The 19,678-nt window shown below is 44.2% G+C and overlaps 1 protein-coding gene across 1 annotated transcript; it reads left to right on the top strand.

The window, feature by feature from the left end:
- The first annotated feature begins 2 nt into the window (after positions 1-2).
- Positions 3-5,453, top strand: BAG5 (BAG cochaperone 5). The gene is made up of 2 exons (XM_063399446.1): positions 3-135; positions 714-5,453. Exon 2 carries the CDS (start codon positions 743-745, stop codon positions 2,093-2,095), a length of 1,353 nt encoding a protein of 450 aa, XP_063255516.1. The 5' UTR covers positions 3-135; positions 714-742; the 3' UTR covers positions 2,096-5,453.
- The last annotated feature ends 14,225 nt before the right edge of the window (positions 5,454-19,678 follow it).

The raw sequence follows: 19,678 nt of genomic DNA, 5'->3' as shown, positions 1-19,678 counted from the left end.
GTCGGGGCCGGGCCTGGGCCCGCCTCGGCCCCCGCCTCCCTGTGCGCGGCCGGGCCGGGCGGGGCTCGGGCGGTTCGCGGCGCTCGGCCCGTGGCGCAGCGCCGGGCCGGGCAGCGGGTCCTCGCCGGGCGGCGGGTGAGTGAGTGGCCGGGGCGGGTCGGCGGCGCCGCGCGAGTTCGCTGCGGTGCCGGTGCGGACGGGCCTCCCGCAGGCGGCGGCCCGGTGCCATTTCCTCTTCGCGCTGCACCGGGCCCCACCGCGGGGGAGGCGGGAAGTTGCGGCCATGGAGGGGCTGGGGGCGGCCAGTGCTGAGGGGGAGCAAGGTATGTGCGGGGAAGCAGCGCTGCCCCGGCTTGCGGCGCCCGAGGGCGGTCGGGTTCGGCCGCTGTTCTCCCCCCGCTCCGGGTTCCCCCCCGGGCTGCGGGTGCCTTGTTTGTTCTGCGGCGGCTTCGGCTGCAGAGCAGGTGAGGAAGGCAGGGCGGGAGGCTGGGGGTGAACAGCCGAGAGCTGGGTATGTGGCAACTAAAGCATCGCCCCTGCGGCCCGACCGAGAGAAACGTGTAACAAATTAAAGGGCTGTGAAATATCAGTAAGTGGTTTACTCGTATTGGTGAAGATATTTAAAATAGCTGTAATGCTGAAGTGCTTCAGTATGTAAAAGTTGCAACGTGTGCTCGTGTAGCACTTAAGTCTTGTTCTCGTTTTCCTCGTAGTTCATCTGGAGCTGGCCGAGGGAAGAGGAATGGATATGGGTAACCAACACCCATCCATAAAACGGTTACACGAAATACAGAAGGAAGTCAAAGAGATTGAACAGCAAGTGGCTGTCTTCAGCGGGCTGTCTACCGACCGAGATTACAAGAAATTGGAAAGAAGCCTTACGAAACAGCTTTTTGAAATCGATTCTGTAGACACCGAAGGGAAGGGGGATATTCAGCAAGCCAGAAAGCGAGCTGCCCAGGAAACTGAGAGGCTGCTGAAGGAACTGGAACAAAATGCAAACCATCCGCGCAGACTGGAAATAGAGGCTTTGTTCAAGGAGGCGCAGTCGCTTGTGGAACGCGAGATCACATCTCTTTACAAAGGAGGAAACTGTATAAGTGATGAATTTGAAGAAGGAATTCAGGACATTGTGTTGAGGCTTACCCAGGTGAAAACTGGAGGGAAAGTTTCTCTACGCAAAGCAAGATACCGCACTCTGACAAAGATATGTGCTGTTCAGGAGATTATAGAGAGTGGTGTAAAGCAACAGCTGTCCCTGCCACTCTCTAATGATGCACATCCTGCTGTCTCCAAAATTAACTCTGTAATGTGTGAAGTGAACAAAGCCAGAGGAACTCTCATTGGGCTTCTGATGGGAGTGAGCAGTAATGATACCTGCAGGCATCTGTCCTGTGTGCTCACCGGCCTCATTGCTGATTTGGATGCTTTAGATGTCTGCGGTCGCACGGAAATAAGAAATTACAGAAAGGAAGTAGTAGAAGAGATCAATAAATTGCAGAAATACCTGGACTTGGATGAAGAAGCAAATTCTACTCATGCTTATGATTTGGCACAAAATCAGTCCATTCTAAAAATAGAAGAGATCCGCAAGAAGATGAAGGAAGTTAATTCTTTACTTTTAAAAACAGAGAATGCCTCAGATTTGTATCTGGGATCCAAAGCAGAGTTGCAGGGACTAATTGCCCAACTAGATGAAGTGAGTCCAGGAAAAAATCCCTGTATTAGAGAGGCCAGGAGAAGAGCAGTAATTGAAGTTCAGACTCTTATAACATATATTGATTTGAAGGAAGCGCTGGAAAAAAGGCAAACGTATCCAGAGCAAACTGCTGCTGAACATCAGTCTCATAAAGCAGTTTGGACTGTACTTGGAAACTTGTCTCAAATTCAGCAAGAGGTGATTTCATTCGATGGAAACAGAACAGATAAAAATTACATGAGACTGGAAGAACTTCTTACAAAACAACTTCTAGCCCTGGATGCTGTTGATCCGCAAGGTGATCAGCGGTGTAAGGCTGCCAGGAAGCAGGCAGTAAAGCTTGCACAGAATATTCTTTACTATCTGGACATGAAAACAGATGAATGGGAATACTGAAACAGCCGTGGCCTGACACAGAACAACATTTTCCCCCTTGGCACTTTATGAAGATCATTGGAAGCACATAATAAAGTGTTCTGTGCTTGCTGAAATCATGGAGATTGCATAAGCAGTTGACTTGGCTATATGTCTGCTACCCCACGCAGTCACCCACTTGCCATGGCAACTGTCAGTACACCATCAGCAATTCTGGTCATTGCTGTAAGCAAAGAAGTGCAATTCTCTGAAGGAATAGCTTAATACTTGATCAAATAGCTTCTTTTTTTTTTTTCTTTTTAGCTTTCTTGATTTTGTTTCAATAGCCTTGTGCAATGTTCAGCGAATGCAGGTTTTTCAAAGACAGAAACTTCCTTATGGTGCAGTACTGGCAAAACTATTTAGGAGACTGGACATGAAAATTAGTATTCAGGCATGAAGCTCCATCCAGTAACTTCACAGCAGTCTGGATATACTGTTAATGTGCTGTTGTGACATAAAGTACTAAGGGCAAAAAGCCTGCTGGCTTTTGGATTATACTTGATTTATTCCATCCATCATACCATCTAGATTTCTCAGTTAATGGAGCTATAATGCCAGCTGCAAATTAGCATTTGCATAGGCAAAGCCAATTATGTCAATTTTGGTAATACCTGAGCCCTTTGATTTGCAAAACCGGGTCTTTTGTTGGTGGAAATGCTTTCAAGTTACTGCTTTAAGGTACTGAGACTTGGAGAGGAAAATCAGTACATTTATACCAAACAGATAAAGGGGATTTCGAGGATTTCAAACTGTCAGCCATACACCCTTGAAAACTGCACTGAACTTTATTTAGTGGCTGCTTAGGTGTCTTTAAACTCTGCTGTTGCATCTGGTTTTCACACTTGGTGAAGACAGAGTTCACTTGGAAGTGAAATGTGCATTTTGGAATTATTTTTGTAAAATTAGGTAGCCAGCTATAAAGGTGTCCCTAGTGATGTAAGTGTGTACTACGTGGTCAGGTGTGGCTTCAAGCATGTCTTGGAAAGACTTGTGGCAAATGTCTCTCTTTGCAACTCATTCACTTAATTGTTTTAGTAGCTTCATAAATAAGCTTGCTTGTACTGTTTTATGCACCTACCTTTTTATTTGTGGCTGCTAGTGCCAATCACATTTCTACTATAGCATGTTTTTTGGCTTTTTTGAGAGCATGGCATTAAAATGATTTAAGTATATATAGATATATATCAAGAATATAGATATAAAGATATATTCAATTATGGATCATTTGCACTCAGCTCTTTCAGGATGAACTAATGAATTACTGTTCTATAGATGAAGATTTGCACCACTTTAAGGAGTAAAAACCATTTTGGATGTTACAGTAAATATTTTTAAGATCTATTTTGGACTGATTAGAGAAGACAGTACTGTCTGTGAGAGACAAGTGCCTTTATGACACTGCTAACTTGCACCGTCATATGTAGATATAGGAACTCTTTACTGGCAGCTTGATACATTTGTAATCTTTGCAAACTGGATTTTTCAGGTATATATCTAACTCTGCTGTAGTATATGTCAAGCTAACATAATTCAGTAGGTGACAGTTGCCCCACAGAGTCCTGAGAATGAGCGTCAAATTTAGGAAATACGTATTCTGCTTAAAAACTAAAGCATTGCTGTGGAGGTGGGGGACTTTGGGCAGGTCTTCTGTGCCTATTGCTACAAGAATAATATGTTTGTTCATAATATACTATGAGGTGTTGATTGAAGGCTGCATTCGCACCTTCAGAATGTGAATAGATTTTGTTTGTGATTGTACAGGTGATTGCTTTGCAAACCTACTTGCCAAAACCAACCTAATTGAGTACCGTGCCTAAGGCACAATTTGGCAATGACAGAATGTTGGAGGATTCTTCCTGCTCCTTCAGAGATACAACCCCATTGAATTGAACTTCCTTCACAAAAAAATAAAAAATCCCCTAAAATTAAATTTCCAATCTCTATTTGAATATTATGTGGCTAACACAGGATATTAATAGTGTTATACACCTGAATTGTTTTACTCATTTCAAGCTCTCTACACGTTGGAATTGCAACTTGTGATTTGCACTTACATTTTTAGGAAAGATAAGGATTTGATATTGTAATGATATGAATCATTTTTCTTTAGTATTACTGTCGGGTCTACAGTGGTTACTTGTAGTTTGTTTAAACAATTTCGTGTCTGTGTTTTCTGGCAGATACCTGTAATTTTTAAGTGAGCCTCTTAATGTAAAAATGAGTAAGTGTAGTTATCAGATCTGATCTATTTTAAATGTGTCTTTTAGTTTTCCTGAATGAATTTGTCATGCCTGCATCTGTAAGAATGCAAATGTGTAAGGTTAGTGTAATTTGACTAACTGAGTAGAGTCCAGTAGCAAGATATTATGTGGGGTAAGCTTTTTTCCTTTATTCTGTACTCGGATAAATTGACTATTTAAATTTTATGGTAAAATCCTCATCTGGAATGGCATTAATTCAGAGTTTTTGCATGAATGAAAGTAATAAAATATATGTGCTTAACTGAGAAAAAAAGAAAAAAAGAAGAAAAAGGAAAAAAACCCTAACCAAAAAAGAAATGCACAGGTTTCTCAAAAATTTGCTTTTATGCTGAAGAATGTAATTTCTCTGGTTTTTTGTATCCAAAGATTGAGAGACACACAACTTTCCTTTCCAATGCAGCAGGCTAAAATAATCAACAAAAAGTAAATGGACCAAATGGCAAAAGCCTGCATTTTAGTACTATCCTAAAATAGAATAACCTTTCTGTGTGCTGTGTTATGTACCTTAGAGCAAAGTAATCGAGTGGATATGCTGGGGGAGAGGTAATCCTGCATCGTGATTCCTGTCTGTTAATCAAATTTCTTTTTGAACTAGTTTTCTTTAGTTATTTCAGTATTTATTTTTTTGTTGTTTGCCACTCAGAGTGGTTTTTCTGTGATACCAGTTTGGAGAAGACTTTTATTAAGTACAGTTCTTACCTTTTTAATTTAACAGAAATCAGTGTCTCTGCTCCTAATAGTGTACCTGTCTTCAGTTGTTGCTGTGTAGGAGGTGACATTTGTGTTCACAGATACAAGATTAAATATTGCAGTGTTACATTCTTGATTATTAATACAAATACATTACTGCTTTTACTAGGTATTCATTTGAATGTTATGCCCTGATGCCTTTCTCTATTTATTTTTGAATGTGAGTTATCAGAATGTAAATTACTTTTGTCTTAGAGCAAGTGTTTTTATTAAACATGCAGACAAAAAACTCTCTTCCCCCCACCCCTTTCTTTAAAAGTTTGCTTTTTCACTGCTGTATGATTAAAATAAAGTTCTTTGTGTGGATACCACTCCTACTTGCTAAAGCTGGTGCCTGTTGGTTTTCTGTGCATTCCTCAGCAGCAGCTTTGCAGCCTGCAGGGTTCGGATGTGGCCCCTTTGCTGTTGGAGGTGCTGCTGAGCAGAGGAGCTGGCGAGACTGATGGCGTGAGCCTCTTCCTGCAGTCAGTGTGGGTTGCAGAGCCTTTAGCTTTAGCCTTTAGCTCAGCTGATCTGGTTCTAGGCTGTGCACATGAGGCAGCTTCCCTGATTGCTCTGTTGGCTCAGGGTGTTTTTTGGAGATGCAGTGAGCCACGTTACTGGTTCGCTGCTGATGGAAATTGGGAGTTCTCTTTCTGCCCAGAATGCTGCCAGCTTTGTGCAGTTTCTGCTGCTTGGCCGACCCCAGTGAGCTGATTTAATCCAATAAAATGGGAGAAAACAAACAACAAAAATGGAGGAGAGGGTTTAATGAGCCAAACTGGCTTAGAAATGCATGTGGGCCAGGGCTGCTGCAAAATGAAAGGGTGGGTGGTGCAGCCATGGGCTAGGGAGCAAGTGGTAAGAATTTCAGTAGCAGCAAGTCATTAGATCAACTTGCATAGTAAAATAACTGGAGGAGGAAGAAGGAAAGGTGTCAACTATCGACTCCTACAAAGAAGTAGGAATTTTCTGCTTCACTAATGGGATATGATGAAGGCAATACCAATGAATCATGTATGGGAAATAAACCAGTAGCTTTCAACTGCGCTTTCATGGTCATGTCACAAGTGGTCATAGAATCCTTGTAGAATCACTAAGGTTGGAAAAGACTGCCAAGGTTTGGTTTTGTATCTTTGTACAAAGTACAGTCACGTCAAAGTACTACACAGGGTCTGGAAAAGCCTTACCCAGAAGATACTGGATAAGAGCAGGGTTTATAAAGGTTGAATGTTCCTATAGGTAACAGCTTCACTGTATCTTCTTTCTCTTTTAACAATAGAGCTTATTTGAAGGAAATATATTCTTCAAAGACCAGTAAATCTTCTGAGCCATGGCTCTAGATGTTGCTCAGCCAGCTGCTGACCTGTTTGTCTTGATTACCTGTTTACTTGTCAAAAGAGAGAATTTATGTTGTAAGAATATTTTTTGTGTGTGTTTTGGTGCCTGAAATGGTTCAACTGGAAAAACACCGTATTTTATATTTATGTATTATTATATTTATTTTAGGTGTATCCTCTCCTTTGGAGAATTCTTGGCTGAGAACTTAAGGAGTGGAAGGACGTTAGTACTGAGCTCATGGATTGAAGGCCTGGGGGTTCAAGCTCACTGCCAGGAGACATTTAAATGGCAGGATCCAGGAAAACATTCCTGCTAAAGGAAACTGCTAGCAGAGACATGACCAGTTTTTTTCAGAGCTGATGTTTTGAGTGAGCTCTGTGTCTGTTCCTCTGCTGTTGCTGAGCTTCCACTGAAAAAATGGATTCTTAGGGAAATATTCCCTGATACATTCTGGGGCTTTCTGTTTTAGATGAAACTGAGAAATAATGTTTAAAGGTTTTGCTGAGGTGTGGTGGGGCTGACCTGGATATCATTCTGACTTGCTGTGTGAAACAGTGATGTCCACAGTGCTTTCAGTTATATGGGTAGGCATGTACATGTCAGCTAAAAGCTGGTCAAGATGCTGAGAACGGGCTGTGCTTTTGTTGAAGGCTTTGCCCAACACCCTTTCCCTGCCCAGCATTTGGTTCTGGGGACTGCCAAGCGCAGATGATTGCATGAGTTGCACTGCTTGACAGCTCAAAAAATAATGAGGACCTTTTCTAAGTCTGCAAACTCTTCCTACAGGACATAAATTGTTGCAGAGTTTGCCATTAGAAATGGAAAAGTACAATGAGTTTCTTAATTGGGCCATTTCTCCTCAATTAGTTTTGCCAGACAAATTTCAGTGCCACAGGAATTCCTTGTGAAACCTGTATTTCAGGCAGCTAATCAAAAGCATCTCATGAGGGAGGAAACACCATGATGCAGTGCAACGTCCTTAGTAAGGTCCAGAACACAAACCCCAAACCAATCTCTGATCGTGGCCACCAAGAGTCCAAAAGCCAAATCAAGAAGCAGAGTGACAGGAAAGGCTGGAGGAAAACAAAACTAATGTAGTTGTCAGGTTTGACCAACTTAATTTAGTTTTATGACAATAAAGCAAGGAACACAAAGCTCCCTTCTGGCTTGGCGCAGTTGTACCTTGTCTACACCCTGCAGTTCCACATTGTTTTCCAGCCTATGTCACCCTAAGTGCTCCTCCTGGGCACGATGGAGCTGATGGGGGTTAGCCTTGGAGTGCCCTGGAGGAAGAGGGTGCCACCCATCTCCAGGGATACCATAATTACCTTCATTCTCTCTGAAATGTGTGGTTGTGGCAGCTCCTAGCACACAGCATATCAGCATGGCTTGCATAAGACAACATGAAGGTTATACCCTCTAATAGACTGGTAATTGGAAGGGGTTGTATAATAACTGCTGGCAAGTCTGAGTAAGGTATCTTTTGTGTATTTATGCTGAATTTACTAGGTTTTTGAAGAAAAATCTTCATAATCAACCTGGAGCCTGTGATCAAGTCTCTTACCTTCCAGATGCCTCATGGTAATACCACATGAAAAGAAGGTTTGAAGCACCCCATCATCAATGGATATTTAGGAATGGCCTCTGCTCACTTTCAGACATGTAGTAAAACCCAGATTTTCCAAAACACTCAGCATCCAAAGTTCCCACCATGACAAGTAAGGGCATGTTTTGAAAAGGAGCCCATCCACAGACCCAAACACTGTCATCTCTTGTCACAGACAGCCACAGGATCATCCCTGCAGCTAATCAAGAAGCCACTTAAAATGGCTTTGCCTCATTTCTCCAGTGAAAGGTTGTTCCAAAGCATCATTGCTGTGAGGACTGAGTAACCTTCTAATTTCCAGCATAAACATATTCATGAGAAGCTTTTCTTCTCCCCTAGCGTGTAGTCTGCAATATATTTATAGGCCACAGCTGAGTTGCCTCTCAGCTCTGGATTTGCTTGACTGCCAAGCAAATACACCCAAACAGGCTGAGCTCCTTTGAAAATCTCTATTCTCTGAATCCAAAACAAATTATAAGTAGTACTTTGAAATTTTTTTCAGGAGTTTTTCCAGTTCTGACAAAAACTTCCAACTTGGAGTCCATACATGTACACTGTTGGATGTATTGTTTCAAAGGAAATAGAAAAAAAAATACTAATATTAGTTCTGTAGCACTGCAATTGTAAAACTGAATTACATATTTTCAGTACTTTCTTCATGGCATGGTCTTCATGCCCAGCTTGCTTTGCCATTTGAATATTCTAGCAGTTGATAGTTTTGAGTTCAGAAGGGGATTAGGAACATTTTCAGCTCTGCTATGTTGGAGAGTTTTTGCATTAACAGTAGGTGTGTCGCTGTCTGGAGGAACTATGTGTGAGTGGTTTTTAGATCAGAACCTCTCACTGATGGTTTCACTCAACTGGAAATATGAGTTTACTTAGGCAACTGCAATAGTAGCCAAACTAGATTAAAAGGTTCTTCAGGGAGAGTCCACTCCAATTCATGGTAAAGGTCTTTGAAATCATCAGTTAAAACAGGAAACTGCTTAGTAAGTGTGGCCATAGTGTAGAAGAATGATTTACATTGCTTTCATGTCTAGATATGTTCAAATTTTCATTATTAAGAGTATTCAAGTCTTAAGAAAAAACATCTAATAAACTCAAAAACATCTTACTGCACATATATACACAAGTGGACATTCATATGAGTTGTGCACTGTGGTTTTCAACCTTCTTCAAGTTATAAACTCCAAAAACACATGTGACTAATTAAAATTTGCTGACCACTGTTGCCTTTTGGGAGCTTCTAAAAGTGCCAGGGATCACTAAGAATCTGCAGAATACTAGCTGGAAAGATTACTGACATGCAGTAAAGCCAGTGGCTGTTTCAGAAAGCCTCAGAATAGCCTCATTTCAACACAGTGCTTTGGAACATTTCTCAGCATCCCTGTTCTCAAAGCAGAAGCCAATTTATTGTCTGCTTTGTTTGTACAGAGCTATTGTGTTTCTGCTGTATTTGTCTCTGTCTTTTCATTTATAACCATTAATTCAGTTTTGTGGCAAATTTCATCATATCTGGTCCATCTTGTTCTTCCCAAGCATGAGTTTCTTCCCAAGTTACTAATTCTTTTGTGGGCTTTGTTTCCAGCACTTCACTGATGGCTGAGTTTTTTCTGTCCTGGTGCAAATCTCACAGCTGATGTTTAGGGTCCATTTCCCTGGAAAAAATAAATTTTCCTCACTTGGTCAGACCTGGAGATACTGAAAAAATACATGTTCTCCGCATGAGTTACTGTGTTATGAATCTCTGGGACCCAGGTCCTGGTGGTTAAGAAAAAGCTGTTTGAGATACAAGGCAGCTGGGAGGACTTTTATGAGCTTCAGGTACAGAAAAAGAGAATGTTACAAGGTTGCAGCAACAAATGAGAAATCATGAGAAGGTAGAAGAACAGCCAACAAGGTGACTAAAAATACTGATATTGCTGATGTAATCATCTGATGGAAGGTAGGAGACAAAATGGAGTTCCAGGAGGCAGCATGACAGCAGGGCAGGTCCTGAGACAAAATCCAGGCTCTGCCAGGAGTCCAGATCACAAGACCAAGCTGCTGCTAAAGCAGGTCTGAGGGTGGGCCAGGAACACAGGCAGAGGGTTGGGGTCAAGGCTCCAGGTCCAAATAGTCAAGGAGAACAGTCAGAGGTGACAATGTTTTAGAGAGACTCTGCTAAGCAGTTAGGGGACCACAGGAGAAGATTAAATCATAGGAAATTTTGGTCTCAGGTCACAAGGATGCATTCCTCTAAATCCAGAGAGCAAAGTCAGCTGCTGAGTATTTCAAGGACCTGAGTGTGGACAAGGTCTGGACCTTCAGCAAGTGTGCAATTTCTGATCATATGATACAAATTTAGACACATGCCTGTACATCCAAAGTTCATGATGCAATTGCATTATGACTTCTTAGTATGGGATGATGCTATATGGGATGATGATTTATATGATGCTGTATGACTGAGGACTAGCAGATGCAATATTTGTATTTGATGCAAGGCTAATTGATCTTGACTCACTGAAACTGCACAGAGCTTCATGCAAAAATTTGAATGGTCACTTCCAGTACCCATTTCAGTTTTGACACTACCTCACAGAGAGCTTTCTGGAGTGTTTCTAGCTATCCCTGTGGTATGGACACAAAGATAATGAAGATGTTCTTAGAATGCACCACAGACAATATCTTCATTACAGAAAGGGAAATATTACTGTCATTGCACAGGGGAGTAAGGAGCTCCCTTTGAGGTATCATATGCATCTTTGGTCATTCCCACTCAGGGAAGCTTAATGACCACAAGAGATGCAACAGACCAGAGGAGTGAAGGGCCTGCTTTAGTGGAAGGCGGTAAAAGAGCTGGGTTTTGTAGCCCAGAAAAATGAAAACTGAGGGGAAAAAAAAATAAGATTGTTCTCTCTCAATAGGTTAAGTGTCAAAGATGAAAGAACAATTACTTAAGCTAATGGATGCTGTGGGCTAAGATACAAATAGATGGAAATGCAACAGGCTGAAAATGGGAAAAAAAGACAATTTCTGAAGGAAGCTATATGAGATGTTGCCTTGATTATCCCAAAGATACATTTGAGTCTTTGAGTATCTGCCTTCTTAAGTCTTCTGTGGATGTGCTAGTATATGTCACATATTTCTATTTCGCTTACCCTGCTTTGGAAATAATGTTCATTTCAGAGTAGCTGTAAGGCTCTGTTAAATTCTTACAGACAAGAAGCCATCCTATGATGGCAATGTGGCTAAGTAACCATGCTTTAAAAGTTACTCGGTATTTCTTTTGTAACCCCTTATTCAGCATCTGGCTTCACATTTATATAATTTCCTACAAACAATGTAACTCCTACTCTGAGTATGCCATTACTAGTTTCATCCCAGCCTCAGCAGATGTCACTGACACTGGTGAGTTTGATTCCAGAGCACCCCCAGGAATCTCAGGCTGTTATTGTTCCTTGTTCCTAATTGGCTCTGAGGACCAGTAGGTGGGAGAGGCTGCACCATACCCAGTATGCAGGGTGTTAAAATTTAGATGATCATCTCCAACATGCCTTCGCTGTCTGTGTGGGAGTACACTTTTCAGGAGCCCACAGCCTCCAAATGAAGGCATTTTTTTCATAGGAACCTGGGAAGCAGAAGTCTGGCAGACATTAAGTCACAGAATTAGTGACTTAGACCACAAAAGAATTAGTAACCTGGGAGGGATGCAAGAAGAGCATTTAATGAAAACATTTGCATTAAGAGAGCATTAATATCGACAGGTCATGAGTGACCAATATTTGTGTAACCTTCTCAGAGAATCCACATCCTCTGCTGGCAGTTCTAGCTCTTTATTTCTATAATTAGCAGTTTTTTCCTAACAGCTTGACTCTTCATTTAAAGATTTAAATAGTGCTGATTTTTTTTTCTTCTTACTCTATCTTCATGAGTGTGGAGAGTAAGTAATGGTTAGTAATAGACAACTAATTCTTTATTATTCACAGAAAATAGCTGTTTCCTCAGCTCCCCTTTTAGCAGTTGCTTTTATAGACTAAGCACCCAAACAGCTTCAGCATTCCATCACAGAATAACCCCACATTATTTACATTTCTATTGCTGAGGTGTCTGTCCCATATATGCTCACCATGGGCCTATTTCTTGAAGTATTATTCCCAAAAATGGACACAGGACTACACCTGGGGAGTCACTGGCAATTAGTAGCATGGCATAATTGCCTTTCATATTTTAGCTATTACAGTCCTATAAATACAGCCAAGAACATTTTCCTTGCAAGAGCATCACAGAGTTGACTCACATCCAGCACAGGATCCTGCATAAGCCTGGACCTGTCTGATCTCACCCATCATGTGCAGGACTCCTGGCACTGCCTCCTGCCCACAGCAAGGGCGAGAGCTGTGCTGGGCACATTTCGGTGTTTGATCTGAAACCTCCAAATGTGGCCTCATTCAGAGATGGTTCCCAAACATCTTCTGAAGGAAAAGAACTGCTCTAACAGGGCACCTTAAGAGATGTCCATACTCACTGGAAACTTTTCATTTTGCTAAGCCTTTTCCTTATTCCCACACCCTTCCTTAGTGTTACATGTTCAGCTGCTGAAAATAGGAGTGCCTTCTGCTTTCTGGCATGCCTGGCTGCTCATGCAATCAAGAGCACTCTCTCTGAGGTTTTATAGGCTTGTGTAGCTCTTTGGCAATGGACACATTCTCTTCCACATAGTCTGGATTATGGCAGACAGAGCATTGTATCACCTGCACTGCTGTGATTGCCAGGCTGTGTTTTAAGGAGAAGCTTCCTCTGTGTACTCTGTATTTCTGAGCTGTGTTCTAGCTTGGAAGGGAACGATATTTAAAAGGAAGGAGGTAGATGTGGGTGGCAATCATTACCACAGGCATGGGAAAATCTGTTGATATCTGGCCCTGGAGTTGCTGGTTCCTGGGTTAGTGATTATATCTTTGCATTTGTTCAATACCCAGCACAGTGAGGAATTAAACTGGTGACCCTGGGGAGAAGGGAGATGTTTGTGCATGACTTCAGTACCTGCCTCAGTCTGATGGGCTGAACTGGAGTTTCCAGCCTGACTTCAGTGTCCTGTCCCTGCTCCAACCCTGGGAGCGCCTGCGCAGAGGCGCTGCAAAGATAAGGCACCACTGCAGAGATAAGCCACAGCTGAGAGCAGAGCAACCCTTCCCAGGGGTCAAGCAGTTCACAGATCACTGAACCTGTTTCCAATGTGGTTTTCAAATGTAAATATTGGAATGTCAACTTTGGGCTCTCCAAGGCCTTTCCATGAGATTTTCACCCTCCTGCTCAAACACCTACACTGCAATTCCCTCTTGTGATTGCCAGCTTTAGCTTAAACCCAGACACTCCCTCACAAGAAGTCATCTTGTAGGAAGAAGCTCCTTCCCTCCTCCCATTGGGAATGCAAAGGGCATCAGCCCACCTGGAGAAACACAGGACTAAAAAGGCAACCCCAGCTCTTTTTGAGACTCAAACTGCGGAGACTTCGTGCAGGCAAAAGCCTCTGACTGTGGATGAAAGCAACCCCTTCCCTCACATCAAAGGGTTAAAACACTTCATTGCTTTGCAACAGGCACTTGGATGCTTCCAGGCATTGTATGAGCTGCTGGGTGTGTTGGGAGTGTCTGCTGTCTGCCTGGACCATTGTTCCTTTCTTTAAGGCAGCACATCACTCTCTGCTGTAGGATATCTCCCCCCTCCTCCTCCGTGTAGGTGGAAAACTCACCCTGACAACACCTTGCAGTGTCTGCTCCTTGATTTTCCTTCTGATCTGGTATTTGCTGTGACCTTTTAATCTCACCAGGATGGCTCTGCTTTGAAGCACGAAGCCGCATGGTCCCTTGGTTGAGGTGTCACTGCAGTTTGGTGGAAATAGGTTTTGTTTGGGAAGGAAGGGGGAGGCACAGCACCAGCTTTCTATTTCTGTACATCACTCCAGATCCTTGCTCTCTGCTGTGCATGGCTGCTGCCTTGCAGGGTGTGAGAAGTTCCATTTCTTCTTTGCTTACCCATTTTGTCTGACGTGGTCCTGTGCTTGGGCACTAGACTCGTGCCTGGTCCCCTAAATCTCATGAGAGTCTTGAAAGAAACAGGGCACAACCTAATCTGCTGTTTTCTGTCTATAAGTGGAGTGTATGACACACTTCTCAAAATAAGCTGCAGTACTTATTGGCTGCTGCACTGTCACAGGGTGCAGAACAGGAAAAGCAGTTCCTCAGCTTTCATCAGGGCTTTTATTGCCAACCTGACTTGTCACTTTTCTAACTGAAAGCAGCAGGGCTTTTACTTCTTTGTTGGCTTCACCTTTTTGCAAAACAACCAGTAGAATAAATAAAACAAACATGGCATTTTGGCAGTGCAGGAAGTCAGAGGCATTATTGTATGTGGATTTGTAGGGAACAGGATTCAGCTCCTTCACTTGACTAAAGAACCCAGCTCTGACTTTCATCCCTAAACACATGGTTCTCCAAAGTTATCTGGAATGCAGTCTTGCAAAATCCTCAGCCTCTGCTCACTTCAAGTGGCCTGGGTTGTGCAGAGGGAGAGGAAAACCTGTCTGCTCACAGTGCCAAGAAAGCACTGGCAGATGTTAAGAGGGTGCTGATATGTCTTCAGCCACTGGTGTTAAATTCCCGAAGGGTTGAGGCTGTGAGGGGTCTGATAAATGGTTCAGACAGGGCACTGCAGCTGCTCTAATCATGTGCCCAGTCAAGAAAAGATTGTGATTTTCCAAAAATGAAACACTAAATTGGAAGAAGATGAATGTGTCTGCACTTTTCAGACTGAGTATATTTCTTAAATACAACTCATCAACATAAATGTTGTCACGAAGGGGTTTTTTTAAAACTCTTAAAAATGTAAACATTAGGAGAGGCACTAAGCAACTCAGTGAGAAGGACATTTAGGCTAATAGAGCTTCTTTCAGAAAATATCATTACACTAGTGCTTAGCTAGCTTCTTTTTGTCTCTCGGTTATTTCTGGCTTATAAATGCAAACTCTATTCTTCAGCCAGCAAAGTCATTTGTATGTGCAAACCCATGCACAGGAGATGGCATGAAAGTCCAGATGGTAACAGAATTATCACCTGCTTAGCAGAACAAACACTGCCTGGGACTGAGAGCTTTTACCTCAGGGTCAATATGAACTAAAGACCCCACCTAAGCCAGCTCTTACTGACCAAGAACACCCTATACCAATGATAAAACAATAGGAGGTTTACCTTACAGCAAGAACAAAAAATAAATATATGCATGGCCAGAAGAGAAATGGGCCACAGGAAGTTTCAGTCAGAAATTTGATCCTGAGTTTCTGCTGTGTGTGGTGCTGGTGTGTACTTGTGAATCACAGTGTGCTGACCTGGGGGCTTTGTTCTTCCACTCCTGTTGGTTCAGCATATGGAGAAGGGCAGCACTTCCAAGAACTGCTGTCCATCTTGTTTGTATAGCAGGGCAGGCAAATGAAGGCAATTGCAGGCCCCATGGTGGGACGATAGGCAGTGGGACACACCCAGGGCACCCTTCCAGCTCCCGGGCTCTATCTCCAGCACACAGCTCCGGGGCTGCTGGGTGTGAGCACAGCCCCTTCACAGGAGATCAGCCCCAGCAGGGCACAGGCTTGTGCCCAGCACACAGCTCAGCCACCGGCCAGGCACTGCTGGGAGCCCTTCCAAGGACCAGAGCCAACACACACACACCTGCACAGCCCTGGCTGCCACCGTGGGGATTGCTGCCTGCTGACCCTGGCTGTGGCAAACACCACTTCTTTCACATCCCCTCCTTTAACTCATCAAGCCTCCTCTCAAAATACTCCCATGGCCCTGGTCTCAAGCCTCCCTGCCAGCCACAGTCTGGCAGTGTCCCACCTGAGATTGCTGACAACCAACCACTTGTCCTTGTGCTGGCTTTGTCCTTTAGATTCAAAATCACATCCTCCCCTGGGCCAGCTTGTGTTTATGTGGCAGCCTGTCCCAGCATAGTCCGTGTAGGGTTTCCTTGGGGTCTTTGTCTTCAGGCATGTGGACACATGATCCTCAGTGAACAACTTTCTCACTGTTTCTCCAAAGGTCTCTCATGTCTCACCAAAAAGAGCTTTATCTGTGCACTAATTCATTCCTGGCTGCTTTGTCTACTGTGATCTCTGGTCCATCTGTGAGTTCAGGCTGTGTCCCAGTGGCCACCTGAGGTATATTAGATATCACAAAGGTGTCCCTGCCCTCCACTGCATCCCCACTGCTCTGGGAGAGCCCCAGCCTTGCCTCTGCAACACCAGCCTGGCTGCACACAGCAACTAATGCCCAGGGCACTGAGAAAAGTGAATCCTCTTGCTCCTCCACAGGAGGCTGGAAAGCTGCCCACTTTCTCTGGAGATGCTGAATATAAGCGGGTAGGTATGAGAGGTGCAGATGCTTTAACAGGAATATTTTTTCAAGAACCAGCCCTACTGTCTGGAAACGGCGCCAGAGTGTTGTGTTTGCTGTTTCTGACTCAAAGAAGAGGGATAAAAATAGGCTTGTACAGGGCTCACCACAGAGGGCGTACTGCTGTCACACTGGTACTGGCACACAGCACTGCTTAATGTTCATTTACCTTTGTTGATATTGCATTCCCTAATTTTTTACCCCACCAGAGTCCACCCTCTCTAGCCTAGTATTTAATGCTTGAAGCTTGGATTTTTCTTTTGACCTTCTCCACACCACAGAGTGCACGTACCTGGTACCCTCCTGATGAGGTGAATCCAAATTTAGAAACTCTTCCTTGCAAAGCAAATGAATTTTCATTTGATGAGAAGCACCTGGCTGAATAGCTGAGTGATAGTTTCCCTCTAGACCTTTCTCAGAAGCAAAAAGCAGCTGTTATCCTTGTGCTGAGTAGTCTCAAACAACATAACAATCTAGCAGTTATTGACCTCCTGTAGCTAACTCCACAAATTTTGCCAGTAATCAGAAGAAGTTTTTAACATCCCTGAATAAAAGCTAAGAAGAGAGGCAGCAATTTCCCATCTCTCCGCCAGCACTGATCTGCCTCAGGGACTTGGCAGGACAAGTGACAGCCAGGCCTGACAGGCCTGTCTGCAAACAACATGAGATGGTGGAAGGTCATTTAACACATGAGTATTTAAACCACCTTTGAGGAGGGAGGGCTGCACTCACCCTCCTGCTGTGGGCACCAAGTGCTTGTGGCTCCAGGCTCAAGAGGGAAATCCACATTCCCTGCATAGCCACAGAGCTTCTGAGAGCTCTGCTGTGAGATATTCAGAGCAGTGTGGAAGTGGGCAGGCATGGCAGGGCAGATAACCACTGCTTCACTTGTTCCCAGGAGTGTCTTGTGCGATGTCCTTCTGCCCTGGGTTTAAATTTTCCCAGTGATGGGTCTTTCCATTGTCCAAGCTGTGGCTCCATCTGCAGTCACATAGCCAGCTGAGTGTTTGTCCTTTTGAGTGCCAGGTAAGGGAGACTGGCTGAATGGAGAGAGAACAGAGCATTGTTTGTGTGGTTGGGATGGATATGAGGAAGAGGAGATCTGGGAAATGTCAGGGGAGAATGATGAGGATGAGCAACCAGGTAAAGCTGGGAAGGAAAAACAGGCTCTTCCTGGACTTCTCCCCATGGCTGAAATCTGAAAGAATGCACATTTTTTATGTGCTTTTGAGGAATTAACTAAAGCATTAAATGCATGTCCTCTGCTTTACATATATTTAATTATTTTTTGCACATTCTTCTGCTAACAAACGAGCCAAAGCTCAGCTTGGCAGCCCTGCCTGCCTTCCTGAGGACAGCAGCAGTGGCAGCCACAGCAGCAAGCAGCTGCCTGTTCCCCTTTGCACTGCTGCATTCAAGGGTCTCAAAGCATTTTTGTAGACAGGGCACAGTCTCTTTTTCGAGGAGGAAACCACAGTAAAAGGAGATGGGTGCAAAAGTGATGGTGTAAAAAGTGATGGGTGTAAAAAGTGATGGGTGCAAGCTGACGTGATGTGGCTCCATGACCTTTCAGCCCAGAGAAGATGGGGGGTGTTCCAGGGGCCTCCAGTGACCTGGGACACCCAGGCCCCATCTCTCCTGGGGTGTGCTATCCACTGCAGATGGCCTTTTCTGTTGTTCTCTGCAATGAGAAAGAAACACCAGCTCTGTACAGAATAGAAGTTTACCTCCATGCCCTGAGCTGCACCAATAATTTTGTGTTTTCCTGAATGCTGCTGCTGGCAGTTTCTGCACTGTGCTTCCCAAGAGGCAGTCCACATTTAAGTCCTTGAGGTAAAGTTCACTTTTTATCCACTGTGTTTTCCACCCTTTCTATCTTTCTATCTGGAGCTTTCTATCTCCAGAGCCCCTAAGGAAAAGGTTTGCAGCAATTCCTTAGTACTGCAAGCAACAAATGTAATGTCTCCTCTGGTTTTGAGAGAATGCCCTGTAACTGTTCAGGAGTCTTGAATTTGGCAGCCAAATCAGTGGCAGACATGACAGATGCTTTTCAGCAGGGTTTAATCAAGGTATTTAGGCCCATTAGACTCACAGACAAGCAAGCTAGCACCCCACTGCCACCCTGGCCCCCTCATCCACCTTCCTTGTCCCCTCCAGCATTTCCACCTCCTCCGAGAGTCCTTTTGAGCAACATGGGGCATTACATGTGCCCCAGCAGCCCCAGATGGAGGGGCTGAGTCCCAGCACTGGTGAACTCACCCCTGCCTCGCTGGTGTGGTGGCCAGGAGGCTCCATGGCCATGGGATGCTTGGAAGAGGGAGCACAAACTGTCCATGCCTCAGCCCATGTGCACTTTGTACAGGTTATCAGCTCTTCCACAGAGGTTTCCAATTGAGGATTGGCAGGGAGCTGGCTGAAACAGTTTATGAACATGTTCTGTGGGTGCATTAAAACTCCTGCAGCCAGGGATTTCCTCTGCAGGCTACCTCTGCCACCACCAGCTCCCAAAGCTCTCCCTCCTTTCTGTCTCACCTCCATGGAAGTCAGGGCTGTGACTTTCCCAATGGCTTGTGGCTGTTTGTGTGAGCTCATAGAAAGAAGTGAAGTCAGTTTTCAAGTCAGAGCTTACAGGGGTGGAACTTGCAGGGTTTGGGTTGCATGAAGGTGTTTCAGCTGGCAGGTTTGTTTCCAGTGTTGCATTGAGGAGAAGCAAACACAAGCCCTCAGCCAGTCTGTGTCCAGGTGAACAGAAATGTCAGAGGACACAGGCTCATCCCCTCCCTTCCTTTCCCTACCAACACCTCAGGATTTTTGAAGAAGAGCAAGGTGTCAGCTGCTGGCTCTGCTGGTCATGCTCTTCTCAGAGGCAGTAGGAAACTCTGGTGCATTGCCAAATTTGGTGACCTTGGTGAGGGAGGATGGTGACACCAGTGATACCATGACACATTACTGGAGGTTGATGTGTCCCAGTACCTCCTGAAGATTTTTGCTCTCTGGGGAAGCTGGGCTACTCAATACCCATTTAATTAAACTCTGGGCATGACACACAGCCCATTTATTTTCCTTATTGGTAACTCTGAGTGAGGCAGCATGTCACGAGCTTGAGTCCCAGCAGATACCTGTCCACATCACCAGTTAAGAATAATTCTCTGCTGCTGGGGTTAGAGGCAGAGACTTTGGTTTGGGCTACTCAGGAGTC

The sequence above is a fragment of the Prinia subflava genome, chromosome 5, assembly GCF_021018805.1.
Source record: "Prinia subflava isolate CZ2003 ecotype Zambia chromosome 5, Cam_Psub_1.2, whole genome shotgun sequence".
NCBI classification, from domain to species: domain Eukaryota; kingdom Metazoa; phylum Chordata; class Aves; order Passeriformes; family Cisticolidae; genus Prinia; species Prinia subflava.
The sequence above is the reverse complement of the archived record's forward strand: the minus strand, read 5'-3'. Positions and strand labels throughout refer to the sequence as shown.